This window comes from Cyprinus carpio, chromosome B25, assembly GCF_018340385.1.
Source record: "Cyprinus carpio isolate SPL01 chromosome B25, ASM1834038v1, whole genome shotgun sequence".
NCBI classification, from domain to species: Eukaryota; Metazoa; Chordata; class Actinopteri; order Cypriniformes; family Cyprinidae; genus Cyprinus; species Cyprinus carpio.
The window spans coordinates 20,357,799-20,384,814 of NC_056621.1; the positions used below are offsets into that span (position 1 = coordinate 20,357,799).

At 35.2% G+C, this 27,016-nt stretch overlaps 1 protein-coding gene across 1 annotated transcript in view; it reads left to right on the forward strand.

Moving 5' to 3' along the window:
• Positions 1 to 27,016, forward strand: part of wwox (WW domain containing oxidoreductase) — a 227,186-nt gene that overhangs the window by 4,117 nt on the left and 196,053 nt on the right. The window contains 1 exon segment of the mRNA XM_042753325.1: positions 11,971 to 12,077. Coding sequence (XP_042609259.1) covers positions 11,971 to 12,077 — 107 coding nt within the window.

A 27,016-nucleotide genomic window follows, 5' to 3' on the forward strand; every position in this document is an offset into this window, starting at 1 on the left:
TGATTCTCGTGCTGGTTTTCATTACACTTGTCCACACAGAAACACACTCGCAGTCGTCTCCCTACCAGTTTAATGGCGGTAATGGAAACAGATTCTCTCTCTCTCTCTCTCTCTCTCTCTCTCTCTCTCTCTCTCTCTCTCTCTCTCTCTCTCGTTAACGTGTTCTCTGGTTGTGGCGCGGTACACCTGCACCCGAGCATTGATCCTGCGGTGCGTGTTTGACCCCGGCTGATGCCTCCCATTCATTCCCATTAGCGACTTGGGCGCTTTCCTTAATTCTCCTCTATTGAACCAACTAAAAGTTATTTACCGTCTCAAGCGCCGTTCACTTCACTCAAGCGCCCCATCACAACACACCCAACAGTGTCTGACCTGAGACCTGTGCACAGGCTTCAGCACTTCAGCACAAATCTGCTGTTTCCACTCCAAAACACTGGATTTAGCAAGCTTGCTGATTACATGTGCCACAAAATAGTAATGTTGAATTATAACTATTGAGTATTTTATTTTATTTGCTTTCCTTGTTTCTTATATAAATTATAAGAAACAAGGAAATATATATATATATATATATATATATATATATATATATATATATATATATATATATATATATATATATATATATATAATGTGTGCACTTACATATACATACACTTACATTTTTTATTTTAAATGTAGTAGTCAGAAAAGAAAATGTGTGAATTGTGTAATCCTTCTTTCTTTCTTTTGTTTTGCAATTAGATTTGTATTTTTTTAATCAGTTTTACAAATATATTGTCTGTTATTTTATATTATTTTATTTTATTTATTTATTATTATTATTATTGTGTGTGTTTGTAGTATTTTTATATATATATATATATATATATATATATATATATATATATATACACACACACACACACACACACACACACACACGCACATTCACTCGTACAACAAACATACACTCATTCACATCCTTCTCTTCACTCTCTGAGGCAGAAGTCTCCAAACTCATCCTTTCCAATCATTCTGCTACTTGTCCACTTGATCCTATTCCATCTCATCTCCTTCAAACCATTTTTCCTGCAGTTGTACCTGCACTCACTTACCTCAACATTTAGACAGGCTCATATAACTCCACTTCTTAAGAAACCCACCCTTAACCCAACTCTTTTTAGAGAACTACAGACCAGTTTCCCTTCTTCCTTTCATTGCAAAAACACTTTAACGAGTGTTCAACCAAGTCTCTACCTTTCTCACACAGAACAACCTCCTGGACAGCAACCAATCTGGCTTCAGAAGTGGACATTTAACCGAAACTGCTTTGCTCTCAGCTGTTGAAGTCCTCAGACTGGCAAGAGCAGATTCCAAATCTTCTACACTTCTCTTGCTGGATCTGTCCACTGTTTTTGACACGGTTAACCACCAGATCCTTCTGTCAACCCTACTGACAAAGGGCATCTCAGGAACCACACTCCAGTGGTTTGAGTCTTACTTCTCAGATAGGTCCTTCAAGGTATCTTGGAGAGGTGAGGTGTCCAAGTCGCAACATCTAGCTACTGGGGTGCCTCAGGGCTCAGTTCTTGGACCACTTCTCTTCTCTGTCTACATGGCATCACAAGGTTTTGTCTTTCAGAAACATGGCTTTTCATATCACTGCTATGCTGATGACACTCAACTCTACCTCTCATTCCATCCTGATGATCCGACGGTAGCTGTTCGCATCTCAGCTTGTCTAACAGTCATTTCTTGCTGAATGAAGGACCATCACCTTCAACTCAACCTTGCCAAGACAGAACTGCTTGTGGTTCCAGCAAACCCATCGTTTCATCACAGTTTCACCATCAAGTTAGGCACATCAACCATAACTCCTTCAATAACAGCCAGAAACCTTGGGGTTGTGATTGATGATCAGCTAACTTTCCGGTCCTGCAGATTTGCTTTATTCAACATCAAGTAGATCAGGCCCTTTCTTTCAGAACATGTTTTACAACTCCTTGTTCAAGCTCTTGTTCTGTCCAGGCTGGACTATTAGCCAGTTCTATCAGACCTTTACAATTAACCCAGAACGTGGCAGTAAGAGTAAAAGAATGCACGACACTCCTCTGTTTATCAATTTGCACTGGCTACCAATAGCTACTTGCATAAAATTCAAGGCATTGATGTTTGCATACAAAACCACCACTGGCTCTGCACCCCTTTACCTAAATTCATTACTTTAGACTTGTGTGCCTCTAGAAGCTTGCGTTCTGCAAGTGAACGTTGCTTTATTGTGCCATCTCAAAGAAGCACAAAATCACTTTTACGGACTTTTAAATTAAATGTTCCCTCCTGGTGGAATGACCTGCCCAACTCAATCCGAGCAGCTGAGGCCTTAGCCATCTTCAAGAATCGTCTAAAAACACATCTCTTCCATCTTTATTTGACCCTCTAACTCTAGCATTCTCTATTCTAATTCTATTCTTAAAATTTAGACTTGCACTCTATTCATTTACTGCTTGTTTTCTTAAAAAAAAAAAAAAAAAAAAAAAAAAACTTACACTAGCTTTTCTAATCTTTTTATATTATATCCATTTTTCTTTATATTTATTGTACAATTAACAAAAGCTAAAAATGCATCTAACACTAGCTTGCTCTATTTTTTCCCTTTCTACCTGTTTTCTCTTTCTTTATTATATAATTAAAAAAACCTTGCTACATGTACTGTGTTAAGCTATATATATAGTAGCTATGTGAATTATTAATTATATGCCAAGTATTGAGTAAAATGCAATGAATTGCAATTTGTTTCTCTTGCTTTTTGTATAACAGCATTACTTACTACATGTTTACCAATGCTTCACATTTTTTTTACATATATTTAATATTTTTACTCATGGAAATCTGCATAACGTTTTTGCAAGATTTCCTACCTAAGCATTTTACATTTACCTCCTACATTATCCCAAGTTCTGTTATTTTTTTCTGTGTGAGAAATTTTATTTTTTTATGTGGTGTTTTTTTTTTGTATACTTTTTCTCCATCCTGATGTACCTGGTCAGGTCGGTTCGTGTTTTGACGTGTGCTGGAGTCAGTGTTGTTTTCAGTTGAGCTTGTTGCGTGCGGTTATTTTTGTTGAGCAGGTGTAGCGCTGGAGTCTGCGGCTGGATGCCGGTCTGTGATGGTGATGGATGCTCTGTGGCGGTCACTGTGCTCTAACGGGCCTCTGTTTGTCTTTCTGAGTCACAGCGCCGCAGACGTGGATGCATGTGTACATTTACGGACTTCTATATTTATTCTGTTCCTATTTTCAGTTCATCAGTTCTTATGGATGAGGCAGGTAACCCGGTGCAGTCACTGTTATTCACTAGAGGCAATGCTTTTTTGTGCTCTACGCCTTGATACAGTGAGAATTCAAGCTAGAAAGAGAAAATATTTAAAGGTCTAGTGTTTATTTTTTTTTATTTTAATATTTTCTCCTACCTAAAATAAACTGTTTCTTTGAGAAGTGAAAACACTATGGCTTTCAGAATGTTGCTTTGTTTGTTTTAGATTTGTGTCCATACTTCTTTAACCCATAGCATGAGTTAAGGGTGGGATTATCTGTTTTTCTAACCAATGGCATATGGGGGAGTTGTTAAGAGAAACCTGTTTGGAAAACAACATTATTTCAGTAGTTTTGTTTAAAAATGAAGTCACAGTTTCACCTTTAAACCTAAAAGATCAAAACAAACATTTAAACCCGGTCTGTTTATTTTTTTTTATGTGTTTAAAAAACTAGATCCTTTCTCTGAGTAATGTCATCTATCATTGTTCAAATGTTGTTTAATTGTGTTCTTTTTTTCACAAGTTTTCTACAAAAACTGAGAAATGTTAAAAATAAACCATCCCCTCTCAACTCTGTTGTACCCAGTGTTAACTAAAATAAAAAATAAAATCAAAATAGTTTTTGAGTCATCATTGAAATAAAGCCAAAATAAAATAAAATATAAATGTTACGTGAAAAACTTTTACATGAAAATGGCAACCGACCTAACTTAAATGAGTAAGTACTAAAATTACTAAAACAAAATAAAAAAAAAAAAAATAAAATAATAAGGCTCATAGAAATATAATAAAATAATGAGATTAAAATTAAAACCGACAATATGAAAATAAAAGATATTTCAAAACATGCTAACAAAGTATATAAATAATACTAAAATAAGACTGGTTGTATGGAAGATAATAATAATAATAATAATAATAATAATAATAATAATAATAATAATAATCTATTCAATTTTATTTTAATAAAACTCCAAAACATTTTTATCCCCCCCCCCAAGTCTTCATTCAGTTATAGAAGCAAGGTCATTTTCATGATATTTCTAATCTAATCAAGTAGTTTCTGATTTTCCTAATTAATGCTATTCTCAGCATTACATAATGTCTAAATGTAATGGGGGTTGAAAAATCTGGTCTAAACCAAGACACAATATGTCCCCTGTAAGAACTCGCCGTGAAACTCATATCCTTGTTTTGTTTTGCAGAAAGCTCAGTGTCAGAACAGGAAATGGAGTTCATAAGGTGGCACAGGGGATGAATAACAAGCCGTACTGACGGGAAATCTTCAGTTTTATGTGCCTTGATAAATGCCATGCCCGCTATGTATTTCTGGTTTAATTGAATTTTGATGGCTGTACGACTGTGTTTCTGTGGCCTCTCACCAGGGTCGTGTCGCTGGGTCTCTCTCTCTCAGCTAAAGGTAGAAAGCGAAGTAATTCTGTGGGTTTCCTTCTTTAGATAAAGCGTGAAGTAGATGGTTTGTGGTGAGCTGGTAGATTGAGGCAAATTTGTTCCGCATAACTGTAACTAAATTGATTCAGACCTCTATAGTAAGCACAGGCGCCCTTATGCATTAAATGAACAGTAATTTTGACTTACTTGGGTATTTTAGCAATAAAGTATATAGTGTAGCCTCACCCTCTGTGGTCCAAAACCTCTCTGTAACTTAACGTTTAACATGAAATCTGTTGTGATCGGCTGTGATTGTGTCATGATGTGTAGCACTTGAATGAACCAAAGATAATATAAGAGGTTGCTTCATTTGTGAATTAACCAATTAACCATATTTGCAAATTTCAATTGATGCATGGTTTGTTATGATAGGACAATATTTGGCTGAGATACAACTATTTGTGCAAAAAAAAAAAAAAAAAAAAATCTAATTTTATAATTTTGACCCATACAATTCATTTTTTGCTATTGCTACAAATTTCCCTGTGCTACTTATGACTGGTTTTGTGGTCCAGGGACATGTGTATATAATTTAAAAAAAATAAATAAAAATATGTATATATAATTATTTTGAGATACAACATTATTATTATTATTATTATTATTATTATTATTATTATTATTATTATTATTATTATATAAAAGCCAATATATTGTAAATGTTGTTATTTATAGATTATATTTATATGAACAGTCCCGTATGTTTTTATAAAAAGTAATGTTTACAACACAATCTGGGACAAGAAATATACGTTTGAAACTTCTCCCACAATTAGGCAAGTACAAAACAAGACAAAAACTTTAGGTTCTTTCTTTTGTTTTAGTTGCTCTTTAATCTTCTGTGTGCCTGTGGAGCCTGTTATTGATATTGAGTGTCAGAGGAAATAGAATCTGAGGCTTTTAATGTGCATTTCATGTCCGTTTTTGATGAATCTGTTTATCGGCTCTGTAATGAACACCAGGTATGGTTGGTTAGTCAAATTATTGAGCATTATTAACCTTGGATGAAATTCACAAAGCACGGAAAAAACTGATGTAACATGCAAGAAAATTACAACTGGGGATAAAAGGTTCGATAATGATTACGATCTCAATACCACCCGGGTGAGCGGCCAGAATGCATATATATGTTTAAGGCCTTTTACTGGCTTTTAAAGGAGGGAGGCTTTTTAAAACGGTTAGGAAGGCCTGAATGTGAACTCAAGTGGTTTATGGATCACTTCGATTTTACTGTTTGTCCAAGAGCGGAGATATTAAAGTTGCATGACGACTCTTTGCTCTCTCTTTAACAATGGCAGTGATGGAATTAACGGTGCTCCCGCTTGGCTATCGGGGGCCGGGCCGGGAGGCTAGCGTGAGGGGGATGCCGTGACCTTTGCAAACCTGCTGCACGATGAAAAATGACGTTGGGATTTAGCTGAGGCCACTTGGGGGTCAAAGACGAAGTACGTGAGGGAAGGACGGCGGAGGGCAGCCGGGGGCAAAAGCAGCGGGGGTAATAGAACGGCGTGGGGCTGGTCAGGTGGAACTCTGCTCCTCAGACTCCTGTAATTACAAACCATACATTTCACTTTGGGCCGTGACAACATCTCCCCCAATCCCAAATGAAGATGGGGGGGTTATTAATGGCAGAAATTAAGGCTCCCTGCACACTGATGGAAGCACCACACTTCTCGTTTTAACACCAAAATATATGTTTCACCTCACCTGCTGTCTCTAGCCCCGCCCCCTGAGATGCTTCATGACCATATATGGTCATTAGGCCTCCCATTGGTCTGACAAACTGGTAGCCCCACCCCAAACTTACACATTTGCTGAGCCAGAAGTCGGATAAGTCAAATCAAGCCAAGCAATAATTCGATGGCTCCAAAAGGGTCTTCAAGAAGTGGTATTGGGACGTAACATCAGCTTAATTGGAACTTTGTTCACCTGCTTCATTTGGGCACCACTGCGCAATATATTCACAAATATGTGCATTCCCTGCCAGGTTATGTCTTTCAGTGTCTTCTGATTCATTAGGATCTAGTGCAGGACAAAGCCGTATTTGTATTTGGTGCAAGTGTTCCCGAATATTTGAGGTGTAGTTCTCATATGGATGATTCAGGTTCGAGTCCAGCCTGCAGAATTGCCCAATTCCATTCCATTCCTGTTCCTTGCCGCAGCATTTTAGAAAAGTAAGCAATATATGGAAGCAAATTAAACTGTAACTTTGCCCCATGCGGAATAACAGTAAATTCGATAATATTTACTTTTCTGAAATAATATTCAAATCTTTAAAGACGTGTGTGGGTTACAAATGCGACCTCTGGAGGGCGCAGCCTTCAAAACGAGGCGTAGCTACTCTTTCCAGCATTTTCTTGTCCTCTCATTGGTCAGATAGACTGTTAAACACTTAAACACTCTCTCCGTCCTTTTTTCTCTTTCCACAGCAATTTGGTGTCTGTTCTTCACCATAAATCTGTCTATTAACGCAGAGTAAGCCATAAAACAAAAATGCTTCTCTGACTAACAGTTAGCCACATTAACAAATGCACACCACACAGTAGATACTATATACTATAATCTAGTGCAGGACAGAGCAGTGGTGCAGTGGTTGCCCAATGTGCTCCTGAAATTTTGAGCTGTGGTGCTGGTGTGGATGATTCAGGTTCATTTCTGGCCTGCAACATTTACAAATCCCACTTTCTCCCTCTTTTTTTTCTGTTCAAAACAATTTGATGTGCATTCTGCACTGTAAAACTGTCTAATAAAGCAGAAAAACTTTTAAAATAACAATGGAAGACATGAGTCCGAGTGATGAAAAAGAATATCAATGAGGATCATGTTGTCGAATTAGAGTGTTAATCTGTTCGCTCTTTGTGTTTATCTTGGATTATTGCCCCATACTTCACTCTAAAATGCACATTCCCACTAGAGACCAGGATGTGACCTGCAGAAGAACTTAGCAAAACAATAAAACCATCAACTGACCCAGAGGTCACCTCTGGAACATCCCTTCTTCATGGCTTCCACACAATGCGTTATATGCCAAAGCGCTATCTTTAAGGTTAGAGGGTTTGTTCAGATCCCTGACCCTCAGCATGAGCAATATTATGCTTGTCTAAGCAAACATCAGTAAAATTCAATGCAGTGATCATATTACTGACTGACAGCCATTGAAGTGTCATGCTAATTTAGCTGGATTTCTCCCCCAATGCGTGCAGGGTCTCACTGCCTCTCTTTGACGAACAAGCAGAGTCATTACGTCCAAATTAATGTCAAGCCCCTCTTATTTTCCATAAATAATACATGGCGGGTCGCTGTTGTCGTTAAACATGTTCTAATTTGTTCTCCATTACAAAAAACAACAGTGTTGATTAATTCACACTTCAAGCTGAACAACCGCCACGATTTTTACAAGGTGACTGCGAGTTGCTCTTTTGATCACCGCTAATGCGACACTTTTTTCATTAATGCGACAATGAAAGCGCAGTGCTTAATTGTCATGTTATGGATTTGCTAGTAAATCGGTATTTTGTTTGGTGGTTTGCTGGCAGGAAAGGCATTTAAATTCTCACGTCTCTTGTTTGTATTTTGGTGTCTGTTTCTCGGGAAGGAAGCCCCTTGTGCAGATACACACGGCGTTCTCCATTACTCCTAATAAGGTGTCATAAAATTGAATTCCATGCTTGGTTTGTCAGAGAGGAGTTCTTATCCTACTCCAATTTTGAGTTTTAATGGGTAATACTCCTTAGCTCTCTCCTCACAATTAGGCCTTCTAGTTACCTTTTAATGAAAATCAGATTAAAACATAATCTAATTAAAGTTCATTTTAATCCACGCTATCATCCCAACTGTCTGTGGCTCGGAATCACGCCGGCACACTGTCAAACTCGGTTAGTTTGCATAGAAGAGGAAGGCCAGACTATCAATCAAGGGTTTTTACATATGTATGTGTGTTGGAAAACTTGTATGAAGTGCATTTCCGATCCTATTCCCTCTCTCTCTTTTTCAGTCCAGGGAAAATCTCATGAACACACACCTGGGTCACATTCCACTTCAAAATCAGAAGGAAATAAAATCATAGGCTGTATATATTTATACTCTATTTAGGCTTAAAAAAGTCTAATAGTTGTACCATTAAGAGATTTTTCAGTGTGTAATTTGAGCCCATTTCCATCTTTCATATTACTGTAAATCTTACATATTTTTGTGCTTTTGTAGTTTTTTTTTAATGCATTTATTTTCTACATTTAATTATGCTTGTTATATTGTCATTACATCATGTATTTAATTATTTATTTATTTATATTTTTCATGCAGAGTAGCACATGCTTTTTCAGTCACCATGAGTTGCTTTGTCTTGCTAAATTAGATTTTATGGTTTCACAATGAACAAATATATAATAAAATAATAAAAATACCTGCATTCATACATATATACACACACATACTTATGTACAGTGCACATATAAAACAAAAAAGCATTAATTAAAGACATTAGACATGCTGTCACAATATATTAATATTTCACAAGCCATTAATCACAGAACTATAGTAATATGTATTTATTTATTAAGACAAAGCCACTCTCAGTCACTTAAACAGAATATGCTGAAGCATTTTATGCTTCCTCTAATTAATCAATCGGTCAATCAATCATTCATAAAACTGGTAATATTTATAGTAATACATGAAAAATTACTTTTCTTTATTAAAGTAAATAGAACATTTGTTTGTTTGTTTATTCCACAAATAATGTAACAGTGAAATTGAAACTTGAAATTCTGGCTCTTAATAATGGCCTCAAAATAGGCTTTGTTGATTTATGCAAATCTTATCTTATTTCTTTATTTTAATTTAGGGGTGAAATATAAGACAGCAATGTTCAGGTTTTGTGAGGTTCCTTTCTTGTGCATAAAAAAAGGGCTGAAATCATTTAAAATGATTGCCGGATCCGTTTTGGTCTTTGTGAATGAATGGTGCAGGTCTCCCATCATGAGTGAACTTAAGAGGAAAAAGTGAAGCGAAAAAACCTCTGACATGCATGCAAGTGTCACTCACAATCAGTGACAGCTGTCAACTTTCATATCCACTGATACCCATAATTCCCTGCATTGGAGAGGGTTCACAGAGTGATGGAGTCATGCCTCTCTGTTTGAGCCGTGTTGGCCTGTCAGGTCTTTTCTGAGCCATGACAGTGTAATATGTTTTACAAGCAGAATGGCCAAGGGTTATTTCACAGTCAGAGAGAGCAGGCAGGCCAGCCAGTAAAGCACCGCTGCACGGGGGAACAGCCATGCGGCGACGCAGCACATTTAGTCCACCTGCTAGCTGCTGCCACACTTAGACGAACGTTTGAGCTCCCGTGTGTCAAGGGAAAAGTGCAAAGGCCAATTTATCTCTGTCTTTGTGTCTGGTTTACATTAACGACAAAAGTAGCTTGCAAAGAGAGTGCATATCTGTTTGCGTTTTCAGCCAGTTTGCTGTAATTAAACTGGTTTTAATGAGCAAATTTGGCTGGCAGAAATAAAAACATGCATCTGAGGATTATGGGTTAAAAAAAACCCACAAAGCTCAAAAGTCTTGCAGACAGGACAGCTGTTTCCTTCACCCTGGTGTCGTGGGACACTGTAAATTTAGAGGTTTGACCTTTGTGTCCTTTCGTATGATGGCAAAATAGACCGTTCGCCCCATCTGAAATTCCCTCTGATTTTTTTAACTTGATTATTAATGTCGGACCTGCAAACTTGAGCCATTGTTATGAACTTGAGGCTTTTTCTTGCAGTATCTATTCTGAGACACGTGTACCTTTATGACTGGTGCCCACTCCGGGTAATAAAGTGCTGATGCCAGCTTAAGAGAAACTTTAAACACACTTGGTGTAATCAAACGCACAATGCAAAACGGCAGGTCAGCAAAACCAGCCAAAACAATACCCCAAGTCCCCCCTAAATATAACCTTTTTCGGTGAAGCAAATGTTTTGTGTTTCTGCCTTCCCATACCGTATATATTTAGATCATTGTTTCTACCTTTCGGGTTTGACTGACCCATTTAGAGTGGCGATTTCGAAAATTAATTTGAGAAACTGATATGAGGCAACCATCAGAGCAATTTCTAAATGAGGCCAAAATATCTTTACGCTCTGTGATGGAGCGTCTTATCACATTAGCTTTGAAGTGCTTTAAGATCATGGGTTTTGCGAGGAAGTTGATATATAAAAGACTTTAGTTCCCCTTTAATGACTTATTCTTTGTTATTTTTGTTACTTTTTCTTAATCCGTGCTTTTTTCCCTCTGTTTTCCAGTACAAGCCAAAAAAAAAAAAAGATCATGAATATCTTGTGCAATTTTATTTCTAAAGTAAATTAAAGGGTTAGTTCACCCAAAAATGAAAATTAGCCCATAAATTACTCACCCTCAAGTCATCCTAGGTGTATATGACTTCCTTCTTTCAGATGAATCCAGACGGAGTTATATTAAAAATTGTCTTTGATCTTTCAAGCTGTTTAATGGCACTCAGCGTGTGTTGCGGTGCATCAGTCCAAAAGAAGTTAAATAAAAAGCGCCCATCCTTAATAAAAAGGCCTTAAAACCCTTTAAGACCTGAATCAGAGAATCTATATTTTTAACAACGTAAAAAATTTTTCTTTACCCGTATGTTTTTTATTTAAATTATGAATCTAAGTATTTGGTGGGGCTTATGCTTTAAACAAGAGGATAATAATTAGCTAATGAGGTAAGAAAACTAAACTTGATTCAAGTTACAGTATATTTTTTTGAGAAAAAGTTATATATTCTTACACTGTTTTGCTTTTCAAGTAAATTAATTGAATTATGGATATTGACATTTTTTAAATACAGTTTTATAAAAATATTTTAGCATTGTAAATGTCTTTACAATAGACATTTTTGTTTTCTGTCATAGATGTGCCTCAGGGTCTTGTCCTGGGTCCGGTTTTATTTCATTATCATTACTGAAGCTACTGGATTTTCTGTGCTTTAATTTGATAATTTTTTATAACACTTGAAAATGGACTTGATTGAGTTTTATAAGAGCCTTTGGCTTTCTGTCTGAAGGAGAATAAATCCAAGAGATAGGACTCATGCACCCTTTGCTCGGATTAGGCTTCTGCAAATAACAGCAAGAGCACTGTGAACTTATCATAGTCAAGTGACTTATCTTAATCATTTTATTTCTCTCTTCCACAATCCCTTGTCTACCCACCCACACCCTATCTGCAGGTTTTGAGACTGCCCGCTCTTTCGCTCTTCATGGTGCTCATGTGATCTTAGCTTGCCGAAACCAAAGTCGTGCCAGTAAAGCAGTGAGTCTGATCACGGAAGAATGGGTGAGTAAGAACACACACACACACACACACACACACACACACACACACACACACACACACACACACACACACACACACTGTGACTCCTTCTTCAGTGGGACGTCATCCCGTGTGACCTTTACATTACATAAATCACGTTTTGTGTAGCTGGCATCTCTGCCTTCTCATGAGTAACACAATTAGGTGGACTTTTGAGTCATTAGCGCTCTTCCAAATCCTAGTGAGCTGTCTCACTGTCTACTTCCTACATAGTCAGCTGCCGTCTATGGCAGCATCCTAACTGACATGTAACCTCATATGTAACCTCAGCTGATATGAGCTGAAATGTTCTTCATAGGTAGCAACTCTTTGCATTCCACACAAATAGCACTGATCGCAAATTAGAGTTTTCAGAAGTACAGACCGTGATACTAGTAGGTTCTGAAATTTTAAAAACTTCCATTTCCTGCGAAGATTTGAGCGCTGTTGAGCAGATTCTTGCACAGTGGTGATTGGTCATTGCATTCACATGCTCAACAGATATGTCTGTGATTGGCTTAAATGATCATCGCTTCACGCTCTACACAGAGCGTTTACATAGAAGCACACTCGAGCTTCTGAAAGCAGCATCTATCAGCTGATCCATCACCATCAGCGGATCCCTAATATATCTGCACATTGACAGATCCCCTAACAGATGCATTTGACTTTTGCAGGGCTCCAAACTGCAACTAAAACGGTCAAATTTGCAACCAAAAATATTAAATTGTGAGTGAAGTTTTTGTTGAGGTCGCCACTGGCGACTAGGCCTATGTATTTACATGTTATAACTTAAATATTTGCATCTAATGCCTTTTTTCCTGATTGTTTTGCTTTTGCTATGTTCACGTATTAAACTGAGATGATGCGCATCAAAGTTTTAGTGGAAAAAAAGTTTCAAACAGTCCTCATCGCTGCCGCACACCTAATAAACCCAGCTCAATTGTGCAGTGTGAGAGAGATTGAAATGACAGAGACGTAAGAAGTGAAAGTGCAGAAAAGCTGTGTCTGTTTCATGCACAGCTTGAACTAACTACAACAGGTGAAGCTGTCAGCTGTGTGGATATTGCCAATTTCGTTAACAATTCTTGTTTATCCACCATTTTCTTTTCGTAAATATGGGCGCAGCCATTTGTAAATTCTATGGGTCTGGCTTACGGTCTCATCTAAATCCACTCCGCCCACATATTTTTGCTTGAACATAACAGTTCGTTTTGCTGCTTGATATTGAAAGTTGGTGTGTCTTATCATGTTATTTTAATGTGTTATCTTAATGAGCACACTGCTTTTTAGTGCAAATGTTTTTACCATTTACTGCACGTTGTTATTCTCCTCATTATTTACCTATAGCGGCTAATTAACCGGAAGTCTCACCCATTGGCTTACTTCCGCATTGAAGAAAAAGGTGGATAATCATTAATAATATGGCTTCTTCTTAACAAGATCTTAGGTCTATGCTGTGTTCTGTTTATGCGTGAACGTCAGTATTTGAAGTGCACTTGCTGTCCAGTAATCGCAAAAAGCATTGTGCTTTGTTACTTTTTAATAAACAAAGTATCAGCTTTAAAATTATCCAAAATTCATAACAAAATACAAACAATAAATACAGTTTTTTGGCGCTCTTTAATGCGGCATGCATGGTTGCTTTAGTGCCATAGTTCAAGGGGTAAGTAACCCATTTAATCTTTCTCTTTACTACTATAATACATAATGAACATGAATTAACATCAAAAAGTAGGCTATTTTATAAGAGGGCCTACAGTACAACTTACTGAAATGTCTCGTGTAAAAGCTCATTCAGTGTTTCAAACTGCAGAAAACGTGTAAAGCTTGTAAACATTGCAACTTAATATACATTTACCTCAGAATAACCCTTCAGTGTCCATAAGCTCATCAGTCAGCTAGAAAAATAACTATAAATAGGAGCATTTTGCTATATTTATGCGCTATTGCATTTTAATATTTTTACTTAACCTGTTGTCTACATGATTCAACTCCTCTTATAAAATTGCATTTTACTAATTAAGCAAAACAGACTGAAAGTCTGAAAGACATACACTCTTAAAAATAAAGGTGCTTACAAAAGGTTCTTCACGGAACCATTTTTGGTTTCACGAACCATTCAGTCAAAGGTTCTTTAAAGAACTATCTCTCTCTCAACTTTTTATAATCTGAAGAACCTTCTTTTGCCACAAAGAACCTTTTGTGAAATGTAAAAGTTCTTCAGATGTTAAAGGTTCTTTATGAAACCATTTAGACAAAAAGGTAATTCTATGGCACCATGAAGTACCTTTATTTTTAAGAGTGTATGACAAAATTTACAGGATGCATTGAGGAGGTGCTAAAACTACACTCAGTGGCCAAGTGATGCTTATGGTCCATGATATTGGTACAGATAATGAACAATTCTTTGTGACTGTAAATTTCAAGTTGGAAAAGACATTTAGTTCCCACTTTTTTAGTTCCCAGGTTATCTACAAGATGGATTAAAATGCTGGTCAAGAAAAGATGAGACATAAACACATGACAGTATGATTGAAATGTTAAAATGTAAAATAAATAAATAAATAAATAAATAAATAAATAAATAAATAAATAAAAAATATTAATAAAATAAATAAAACATGTTTATTCTGTGGCACCTAAAAAAAAAAAATTCCTCAAAGTGGCTCTTTACTAAAATATTATTATTTTTATTTTTGGAGCCCTGTTTTGCATTTGCATAATTTTGACTATACATTATTTGAAGCATTCTTACTCTTCCTAGATTTTTTTCTCCTTAAAAGAAAACAATATTTGCATTGTTATGCTTTCACATTTTTTTTTCTGAGGAGTGTGTTTTAATTACATTTTAATTACTGTCATTAAATAATTTTTCTCTAGTCTATCCTATTGCTGATGAAATCCAAATTGTTCGTTATTGTTTTTTTTGGCAGTAATGAGTAACTGATTGATTGCTTATCAGATTGCGTATCGTGTCTATAATTCATCTTTGATTAATTTTTTTTTTTTTTATGTTTGTTTGTTTGGGTTGTTTGTGGGAGATTTTTTTTTTACTTTTTGATAGGTTGAACTGCAGTTCATAACACAGCACAAGTTCATTTGCTTTGGCGCATTGAATACTATAGCGGATATTAGCACCAACTGCTGACTTGAATAGAGTTGGACGATGTCTACAAAATTGGCATCGGATGATATCTTCAGTGAAACATCGCAATGGACGATAACATCGGGGGTGTGGGGTGGGGGGAGTTAGGGGTTCTGCCCGAAGAGTGTATCCATATTCAGAAAGGCACGGAGAACAATTAACGATTGCTAATGGTTTCCTGTTATATTACAGTACATAAAATTTCACTTACCATATAAACAGAGTAATGAGAGATGATGGCAAATGATTTGCAGATCCTGAGCACCACTGACAAATATCTAATCTTGTAAAATGTGTGGTCAGTGTGCTGCCACTCCATAGTATAAAACAGAGTACATGCGAATCATGAAAGTGAAAACTAAAAAGAATTGTGCATTCAAAAGCAGTTTTAATGCGAGGCATAGTGGCTCCCTGATGCCTGAAATTTATATACAGCGTTTTTATTACCCCAATGATATAACTGCGAGAGAAAGTATTGAAATTTATTTTTCCTCCTATCTAGTGCTTTTTTTTGTTTTCCCTTAAGGGATTCCGTATACAACGAATTTTCTTTACGAAAACTGTATTAGGATGCGTCCGGATGCAGCGGATTGGGGGGAGGGTGGAGGAGGAAATCTTGATGTGCCGGGCTCAAACATCGTGATGTCTATCAGCCATCGTCTACCGGCCCAACCCTAGTCATGATTGAACAACAAAATCCTAGCATATTTGTTGTAAGTTGATACATATTTCCATTTAATGGTTCAAACTCAAATCAAGGACTGTTCATAACAAAGACAAACCCACTATAATAATAACTGTTAAGTTTTAATAACCATTTCTAATTCTGTCAGATAGGAAAATCCCACAATAGGAAAAAAAAAAAACATTTGGTAAGGCGTATGCTTGACAACAAGTTAATGATTATTTGCTAAATGAGAAAACTTAATTCAAGATTTTTTGTCTAATCTTTATCAAGGTTTTGCTTTTCAAAGAAATTTTAGGATATATTAGTTTTTTTTTTCTTGGAATAAAATCCAGATTACTAAAATTCTATTTTTAGACAGTGGAAAATGTTTGTTAACAATTTGATTTTTTGTTTTTTTTTTTTTTTCTTGTTCCTGTCATAAGAGGTGCCACAAGGTCTTGTCCCTGGGTCCCGGTTTTAATATATCTTTATTAATCATCTAACTGAAGCTTTTGAAGTTTCTGTTCTAATCTATTTTTCAACCACTTAAATAGGGGACTTTGAATTTATTATTAAGTTGTCAAGATATTTGACTATTAGTCTTTCAAAATCCTTCAAGAATAGGGTCCACACTACAACTATAACAATAACAACACAGAAGAAGAGTCACTCACATCTCATATGATTTTTCCCCCAGTTGAGTCCAGTAATCGCAAAAAGCTTTGTGTGCTTTGTTACTTTTTAATAAACAAAGTATCAGCTTTAAAATTATCCAAAATTCATAACAAAATACAAACAATAAAATACAGTTTTTTGGCGCTCTTTAATGCGGCATGCATGGTTGTGCTTTAGTGCCATAAGTTCAAGGGGTAAGTAACCCATTTATCTTTCTCTTTACTACTATAATACATAATGAACATGAATTAACATCAAAAAGTAGGCTATTTTATAAGAGGGCCTACAGTACAACTTACTGAAATGTCTCGTGTAAAAGCTCATTCAGTGTTTCAAACTGCAGAAAACGTGTAAAGCTTGTAAACATTGCAACTTAATATACATTTACCTCAGAATAACCCTTCAGTGTCCATAAGCTCATCAGTCAGCTAGAAAAATAACTATAAATAGGAGCATTTTGCTATATTTATGCGCTATTGCAGTTTAATATTTTTACTTAACCTGTTGTCTACATGATTCAACTCCTCTTATAAAATTGCATTTTACTAATTAAGCAAAACAGACTGAAAGTCTGAAAGACATACACTCTTAAAAATAAAGGTGCTTACAAAAGGTTTCTTCACGGAACCATTTTTGGTTTCACGAACCCTTCAGTCAAAGGTTCTTTAAAGAAACTATCTCTCTCTCAACTTTTTATAATCTGAAGAACCTTCTTTTGCCACAAAGAACCTTTTGTGAAATGGTTCTTCAGATGTTAAAGGTTCTTTATGAAACCATTTAGACAAAAAAGGTTCTTCTATGGCATCATGAAGCACCTTTATTTTGTAAGAGTGTATGACAAAATTTACAGGATGCATTGAGGAGGTGCTAAACTACACTCAGTGGCCAAGTGATGCTTATGGTCCATGATAGTTGGTACAGATAATGAACACTTCTTTGTGACACGGTAAATTTCAAGTTGGAAAAGACATTTAGTTTCCCACTTTTTTAGTTCCCAGGTTATCTACAAGATGGATTAAAATGCTGGTCAAGAAAAGATGAGAACCTAAACACATGACATATATGATTGAAATGTTAAAATGTAAAATAAATAAATAATTGTGCAAAAAATTGTGCAAAATAAAATAAAAATATTAATAAAATAAATAAAACATGTTTATTCTGTGGCACCTAAAAAAAAAAAATTCCTCAAAGTGGCTCTTTACTAAAATATTATTATTTTTATTTTTGGAGCCCTGTTTTGCATTTGCATAATTTTGACTATACATTATTTGAAGCATTCTTACTCTTCCTAGATTTTTTTCTCCTTAAAAGAAAACAATATTTTGCATTGTTATGCTTTTCACATTTTTTTTTCTGAGGAGTGTGTTTTAATTACATTTTAATTACTGTCATTAAATAATTTTTCTCTAGTCTATCCTATTGCTGATGAAATCCAAATTGTTCGTTATTGTTTTTTTTTGGCAGTAATGAGTAACTGATTGATTGCTTATCAGATTGCGTATCGTGTCTATAATTCATCTTTGATTAATTTTTTTTCTCTAAGTTTGTTGCAGTGGATTCTGGGAGAGCATTTTTGCCTTACTTTTTGATAGGTTGAACTGCAGTTCATAACACAGCACAAGTTCATTTGCTTTGGCGCATTGAATACTATAGCGGATATTAGCACCCAACTGCTGACTTGAATAGAGTTGGACGATGTCTACAAAATTGGCATCGGATGATATCTTCAGTGAAACATCGCAATGGACGATAACATCGGGGGTGGGGTGGGGGGAGTTAGGGGTTCTGCCCGAAGAGTGTATCCATATTCAGAAAGGCACGGAGAACAATTAACGATTGCTAATGGTTTCCTGTTTATATTACAGTACATAAAATTTCACTTACCATATAAACAGAGTAATGAGAGATGATGGCAAATGATTTGCAGATCCTGAGCACCACTGACAAATATCTAATCTTGTAAAATGTGTGGTCAGTGCTGCCACTCCATAGTATAAACAGAGTACATGCGATCATGAAAGTGAAACTAAAAAGAGATTGTGCATTCAAAAGCAGTTTTAATGCGAGGCATAGTGGCTCCCTGATGCCTGAAATTTATATACAGTTTTATTACCCAATGATATAACTGCGAGAGAAAGTATTGAAATTTATTTTCCTCCTATCTAGTATTTTTTCCCTTAAGGGATTCCGTATACACGTAATTTTCTTTACGAAAACTGTATTAGGATGCGTCCGGATGCAGCGGATTGGGGGGAGGGTGGAGGAGGAATCTTGATGCCGGCTCAACATCGTGATGTCTATCAGCCATCGTCTACCGGCCCAACCCTAGTCATGATTGAACAACAAAATCCTAGCATATTTGTTGTAAGTTGATACATATTTCCATTTAATGGTTCAAACTCAAATCAAGGACTGTTCATAACAAAGACAAAAACTATAATAATAACTGTTAAGTTTTAATAACCATTCTAATTCTGTCAGATAGGAAAATCCACATAGGAAAAAAAAAACATTTGGTAAGGCGTATGCTTGAAACAAGTTAATGATTATTTGCTAATGAGAAAACTTAATTCAAGATTTTTGTCATATCTTACAAGGTTTTGCTTTTCAAAGAAATTTTAGGATATTTAGTTTTTTTTTCTAGGAAAAAATACAGATTAATAAAATTATTTTTAACAGTGTAAATGTTGTTACAATAGTTTTTTTTTTTTTTGTTTCCTGTCATAGAGGTGCCACAAGGTCTTGTCCTGGGTCCGGTTTTATTTTATTATCATAACTGAAGCTATTGAAGTTTCTATCTATTTTCACCACTTAAATAGGGACTTGATTTAGTATTAAAGTGTTCAAATTTTAATAGTCATTCCAATCCTTCAAGAATAGGGTCCACACTACAACTATAACAATAACAACACAGAAGAAGAGTCACTCTCATATGATTTTTCCCCCAGTTGATGACTTATAATAACAATGACAACCAATAAAAATATAAAACATATAAAAAAAAAAAAAATGTATTTTTATTGTCATTATTGTTCTTAACAGTAGCACATCCCTTTGTTAACGATGCAGTAACTTAAGCATGCTTGTTAAGTATGTTTAATGGAATTGCATTGGTCAAGCATTTATATCTGTGTTTCCATAAAATATGTTTCTGGACATAATTGTCTGCTCTTTGTCTAGAACTTCTGGTAAACATCCATAATTTAAGTAAAAAAAAAAAATTGCTGCTCTTGTAGAAGACTTTTAACATCAAAAAGCAAACTTAAAATCTCAAACGTCTCCTAAAGATCCCCTAGCTTTCAACTCCTCTTTTAATTTCTCATTTTTACAGTCTAATTCTTAATTAATATTCATCTCGTCTTGGAAGTCGTGTGGCAGGGTTTTTGCCCGTGGCTCTGTGCTCGCAGCCCCAGCCGAGACCTATCTCTCTGATAGCCTCCATTATTAGCAGGAGGGGGGCACGAGGGCCGTCTGATAATTAACTTTGATTATTGCACTAATATTGTGGCGCTCTTGACACTCCCCTAGATTTATGAGTGTGAGAAAATAAACAAATGAAATGTAGGTGCTGGAGCAGAAAGAATAAGCTATTACGAGGTGCCGTAATTACAGCCATCCTGAGACTTGGAATTAGTTGATTAATTACAGGATGCCAATGGATTACAGGGGAATCTAAAGTGTTTTAAAGCAGTGGCGATATCTAATTGAACAAAGCTCTTCTCGTCGGCAGATAATTCCTCAGCCCTGACAGCTTCAAATCACGTTGTGTTTTAATAAATGTAGCAGCTCCGCTCGGAGGCATTTTACAAGCGCACCGCAATCCGCCAGCGGAGAACCAGTACGGAGACATCCACAGAATCCTTTAATAATCAGAGTTATTAAAGAACATTTAAATATTAAGGCAAATTACCTGGCAAAGAAAGCTGGACGATCTGATTAATGTTTACCGACACCTTGCTGGGATTTTTAATTTTTCATTCTCTAACAATTATTGCAAAACATTTGAATTTAATCCTCCAAATATGAGCCCTCACGACTGTTCTTGTGAGAAATGAGGAAAGTAATACCAGAAGATGGCTTGATCAAGTTAAGATTTTCATATTCTGATTAAAAAATATTGAATTTGATTTGACTCCTAAATCGCAGGTGCTGCGGGATGAGTAATGAAACGTATGATATCAGAATAAATCTCATCGACGGGAAATGCATACTTACACCTCAGGAATGATATTAATAGATCCGGGGAAGGACAGGACAAGGAAATTAATCGTTAAAATGATGAATGCACTCTCCGTGTCTTCCCACGCTCTCACGCTGAGGTTATTTTGATAAAGATGTATGTTTTGGACTCTACAGAATGAAGGGTTATCGCATCTACTTCCGAGGTCAATTGGAAAGCGTTACAGGCTTGCAGAGGAGCAAGGGAAGAATTAGTGAAAAGAATTAGCGTTGAAAATCCAGAGTCAAATCCTGCAGTGTATCACATGCAGTACAATGATCCTGTCAAGAAAGTCCATAAGTGATTCTTGAGGCATGGGTCAAATATGCTGCAGTTATAAAGAAAAAGAAAATAAAAATAAAAAATTGGGTATCAAGGATTTATTTGAGATAAATCTGTTAAACATGTTCAGAGGTGGTTTAGTTTTAAGTCGACCTTTTGCTTTTTTTCAAATTCACTCTTTCACCCTAACTCACTTCATAATTTAATTAGTTAAATACACAAAATAAATAAAAAATGTTTTATACATCTATTTTTATATCTAGCATTAACTTGAGAATGCTGTAAGAGTAATTTATTGATACAACCTTCATAGATGTATCAGATATATCCATCTTTGTATGGATTGAATATATATATATATATATATATATATATATATATATATATATATACTTATATATGTGTGTATGTGTGTGTGTGTATGTATGTACAGTATGTATGTATGTGTATATATATATCTATATCTATATATCTATCTATCTATCTATCTATATCTATATCTATATATATATCTATATATATATATATATATATATATATATATATATATATATATATATATATATATATATATACATGCATGCATGCATGCATACATACATACATAGCCTACATAAATATAAAATGTAAATAATAATGTTTTTGCAACTTCCATGATGTATAGTTATGTATGGTAACATAATATTTAAAAAAAATAATTTTGTTTTACTTATGTTATTGAATTATATTTTAATTATTTTAAATTTTAAATAGCAAATCATAAAAAAGAGAAGACACACAGTGCACTTATGTAATTCTTCATTTTTGCAACTTTGCTACTAATAGTAGTAGTAATAATACTAATACTAATAATTTGTATATTTGTCTAGTGACAAAGTGTATTTATTTATGTTTAATATATATTAAAATTTAAAAAAATATAATATTGTATTGTTTAATATATGGTGTTTAATACTAAATAATGTAGTATTTTTAATTACATTTTAATTATTATTTTGTTTATTTGTATCAGAAAAAAATGAACGACATTGAATGCACTTACGTAATCCTTTATTTTTGGACTTCTTTACTAATAGTAGTAGTAATAATAATAGTAATACAAATAAAACTACTGTATATGTTTAGTGACAAATATAAATATTACATTGCATAATAATAAACGATTTATCTCTCTTTCTCTCAAGCTATCTATCTATAGAAACAGAGAGCAACAAAATATTTTTCTTTATTATGTTTAGTTTAGTGTACTGACAATCTGCGGTTATTTAGTTCTCGATCCTTGATTCATTATTATTATTATTTTTTTGCATGTTTTATGTTTTCTTCAAGTTGTGACACACAGCTCCGTCTGCTAATGTCATTTCCTGCACTGAAACATTGCTGATTGTCCTGAGAGAAACAATGGTTTATTTATAGAGGAGGTCGGGTTGCTCTGCAGATCTCGGTGTTCGTGTGAACAAGCTTACTAATCACACCGTAAATGCCTTCATCTTCCCATTTTCAGTAATCACAGCAGAAAAGCGCAGAGTCACGCTGAATCAGCGTTCTGCTCCTCACACGCGCTTCTCCTCGTTTGCTTTAACCCCTCGGCCGGGAACCCATCCATCTCTGCTTCCCAGATCCTCCGGCCTTATCTGTGGACGGAGGTGTGGAGGGTTGTCCAAGCCTCATCTGAAGGTCAAAGCAAGTTGTGAGGTCGGGGGGAAGTGCAGAGCCACCGTTTTCAGGGGCACCAGCTCAGTTCTTCACCTCTCATTGTGGAGCGCTGTTGATAACGACGTATTTGTCAGAAGACGACTAGCTGAAGTCTCAGATAAGCTCATGTATGTTCAGATTCTTAGAAGCACGGACGTTTAAGGAAGGCTGAATATTTGTATTATGAATGAGTTTTAGAATAAGAAGCACACTAGTGGTGTTTATGGGGTTGAGCGGGTGGAGGTATTATGGTGTGCGATGGGGCCACAGTAAAGGCAGGCAGGAATTAAACAGCAGATGTGCAGCAGAGCAAATAAAAACAGCCCTGCTGGCTCGTACAGTTCTGTCGACCTAGTGTGCGCTTTTCATTCATTGATCAGACAGTCTTCTGAAATAAATTAATAATAATACATTTTGATAATCTCCTCAATCTAAAATAACCTGAATGGACTACCTTTTTTAAACTCTTTTATTTATTTATTTATTTATTTAATGTAGGCAAGATTCACACACGCACACACACACACACACACACACACACACACACACACACACACACACACACACAAAAGAAGTTAAGGAATTTTTTTTAAGATTCTAAGGAGTTTGTAAGAATGTAGTTTTTTAAAATTGTGTTTGATTGTAATTTCTGGAAACTTCTTCAAAATATATTCTTAAGAACACTTCTTTTTTTTTTAAGAAGAAGAAAATCTGACTTGCTGGTCAACTTGAAGCACCACAAAAGCTGTCTTTTTGCACTGCAGATTACCATAATAATCACAATAAACTCAACTATTATTATTCTTTTTTATTTGAAAAGATAGTAAAAGATTCACACACACATACAACATAAAAAGATGCAAAGGAATTTCTTACAATTCTATGGAGGTCATTAGAATGCAATTTTTTAAATTATTTAATTGCAATTTCTGAAGATTTATATTTTCTCAAGAACCCTTTTTTTTTTTTAACGTTTTAAAAATTTTTTTTTTTTTTATAAAGAAGAAGTTGACAGTTTGTGTTGACTTGCTGGTCAACTTGAAGCACCACAAAAAACGTCTTTTTGCTCACAACTGTGTTTTTAAGATAGTAACAGATTCATGAAAATCTTTTTTAATAATATAATAAGATCAATTCTAAGAAATTGTAAAAATGTTACTAAATGCTGTTTATGAAAGATTCTTAAGATGTTCTTAAATATTTAAAAAAAAATTTTGACAGGCTGCTGTTTTACTCGTCATAAGAAGAATTTTAATTACTGAATTAGGTTTTGTCTTTAGAATAATCTTAAGGAACAAGAAAAGAACATTCTTAAATGTTTTGAGGGTACGAAATGTTTATATAGGGAATATAGGAATAGCATATCAGTTAAGAATTTTATTCTTAATAATGTTTTGTGAATCTGTCCTATAGTTAGTAGTTTTTTTTTATTTTTATTTTTTAGATATTTTGTTTCTTTTCTTTCTACTGATTTCGCTTTAAGTCAAATGCATTGATGGCTAATGATGAAAGTTGTGATGGCATATAGTGTAGTGGAGTACTTGAGAATGTTGTGCGTATGGGTTGAGTCCATGCTTTATTTTCTTGATTGTCTATAAATTTCTGCTGATCTTTGTTTCATGATCCCGGGAGAGAGGTTTAATAGAGCCCCAGGAGGGATTGTTTTCAGATCAAGGCCTGTCTAATGTCCAGCAGAATAACTTAACCACTTTTTCCCATTTAAGAGCATTAGCCACACTTTTTTCTCCTTGTGTCAAAATGGTAATGAGGTACTTTGTAATCATGTTAATTGCCTACCTAGCTTCGTGTTAGCATGTGTTCATTGTTTCCCTGAAACAGTATTTACAATCAAGATGAAAATTAACCCACAGCGCGTCGGCTGAAGATGAGCTGTGCTGTGTTGTTAGGGTGAGCTCTGGAACCAATTAGGGCAGGCCCTCCTCTCCACTGAGGGCTGATGGGAGGAAAGCTCAGCCTTGTAATGCGTAAAAAGCATATTAACATTGCGGCGGATAGACAGGTCTTTGTAATTAGATAACTGACCGTGTTTAGACTTCACGGTCTTCAGACGTTGTTTAGTAAATGCAGTCCACTTCTGTCATGTTGGGTGCTAGTACTGAATAAACCATAGAGGTGAGGGGTAACTTAGTAAAAGTAACTATTCTACTAACTTGACTACATTTTCTCTTATTTGTAGCATTTCCTTTGGTCCGTTTGGACAGTTCATTCCAGGAATAGTTCACCTAAAATTAAAAAAATTTGCTGACCGATTACTCACCCTCAGCTCATCCAAGATGAGTTTGTTTCTTCATCAGATTTGGAGAAATGTAGCGTTGCATCACTTGCTCACCAATGGATCCTCTGCAGTGAATGGGTGCCGTCAGAATGTTTTTTCAAACCTCTGTTTCCAGCTAAAATACGAGTCTGCTATCCATAATAACATTTCCTCCAGTGAAAAAGTCCATCTCCCGTTATCCTCTCACATCAAAAGCATTATAATACTTTCTTGTTTGCCGTCAGCATTAAGCAAATACGCATTTAGATCATTTAAACAAGTCTTTGAATGACTAATGAAAATGTAATTTCACAAACATTGCAAACTTAGTCGAATCCAGCTGTGAGATCTTGTGAAGTGTGTATGTGTATCCAGAATGATTGCGTGTTCTCTGTGTGACGGTAGTCCATGTGAATTGAATGCTTTAAACATTAAACTCGTGATTTCAATTTATTCTGCGCTTTATGTATTTGCCCACTGTCACATTCATGTCATTTTCTCTGTGTGCTGTATATAAAATGAGTGTTACCCTGGCTTTATTTGAAAAAATATGATTCCCAATGCACACAAACTTCCCAGAATACTGAGTACCCTGTTGGTTACAGTGTTTATTTCCTTTTTAATATATTTTTTATTAAATATTTATTTATTTGTGAAAAATACTTTGTCATCTAAAGTATAAGTATGTTTATTTTACACATACATTTTTTAATCCAGTGTCAAATGATTTCAAATTTCTTAAATATTAATTAAAAAAAAAAAAAAAAAAAAAAAAAAAATATATATATATATATATATATATATATATATATATATATATATATATATATATATATATATATATATATATATATATATATGATATATATATATATATATTAAATATATATCGACTTTATATCGGCTATCACCCCCCCTGCTTTTCAAGATATCGGCATCGGCTGTCAAAAAAAATAACAATATCGGTCAACCACTAATTGTAAAGCAAGTGCAAAGCAACTTCTCTCAGATGTACCTCACACTACAAAAGAAAACATGTTGTTACTTCCGTTTCATTGCAACTTTACAGTTTATTGTTGTCACTAAATGAGATGCTCACTTATTATGCTCGATTCAGTAATTATGGCTCTGATTGGAGAAGAATAAATTGTGTCTGATCAGTGTAATTGTAGTAAAGCTAATTAGTTTTTATAAGTGTTGCTTTGTCTGTGGGTTAACTACGTGGGAAAAAAAAAATATATATAAGAAACTTGTAGCATGGGAAACTACAAGGCTCCTCAAACACAGCCATAGATGAAATGTCTCTTTGCATCTAATTGCTTTGTAGTTCATTTGAAGCTATGAGAATAAACATTGTTTGACAAAAATAATTCAGTATTTAGTCTGTTGTTTTGCGTAAAGAGACAGAGAGAGTAAAAATCATGGCTTTGAAGTGTTTTAAAACCGAAAACAATATGGGGTAAACAGATGGACCAAAAAAGTGTATTTGTATCAGCAAAATTAGCTGCACAAAGACGGAGGCTAATTATGTTTACTTTGCCACTGCTTTGTGTATCCAAGTTATTTGCGAGATCTTGTAGTTTAGTCTTTTAGTCTTCCGTTTAACCTTTGATGATGTAACTGGAGGCTCCCAATCTCAGCGCTCTGACTCAAATATTGAACAGAATATAATTGAGGTCAAAGTCATGCACCTTGCTTAAGTGGAACGTGCAAAACAACAGCTAATCCACGGCAAGAGGAGGATCACACACTGATGTTTTCTCAGTCTGTTTTTTTTCTTTCTCTGCCTACCCTAGACGCAGAGTGTGTTAGATTTGGAGCTGGAATTGTTTGGAAAAAGAGCCTGGGAGCATGTGTGCGGTAACGTCCCGTGTCATGTCGATGCATGGGGTTCGGGATGCTGGCCTTGATCATGGGTGAAGGCTGGTGGATTTAAAGAGGAAGTGACATGTCTGGA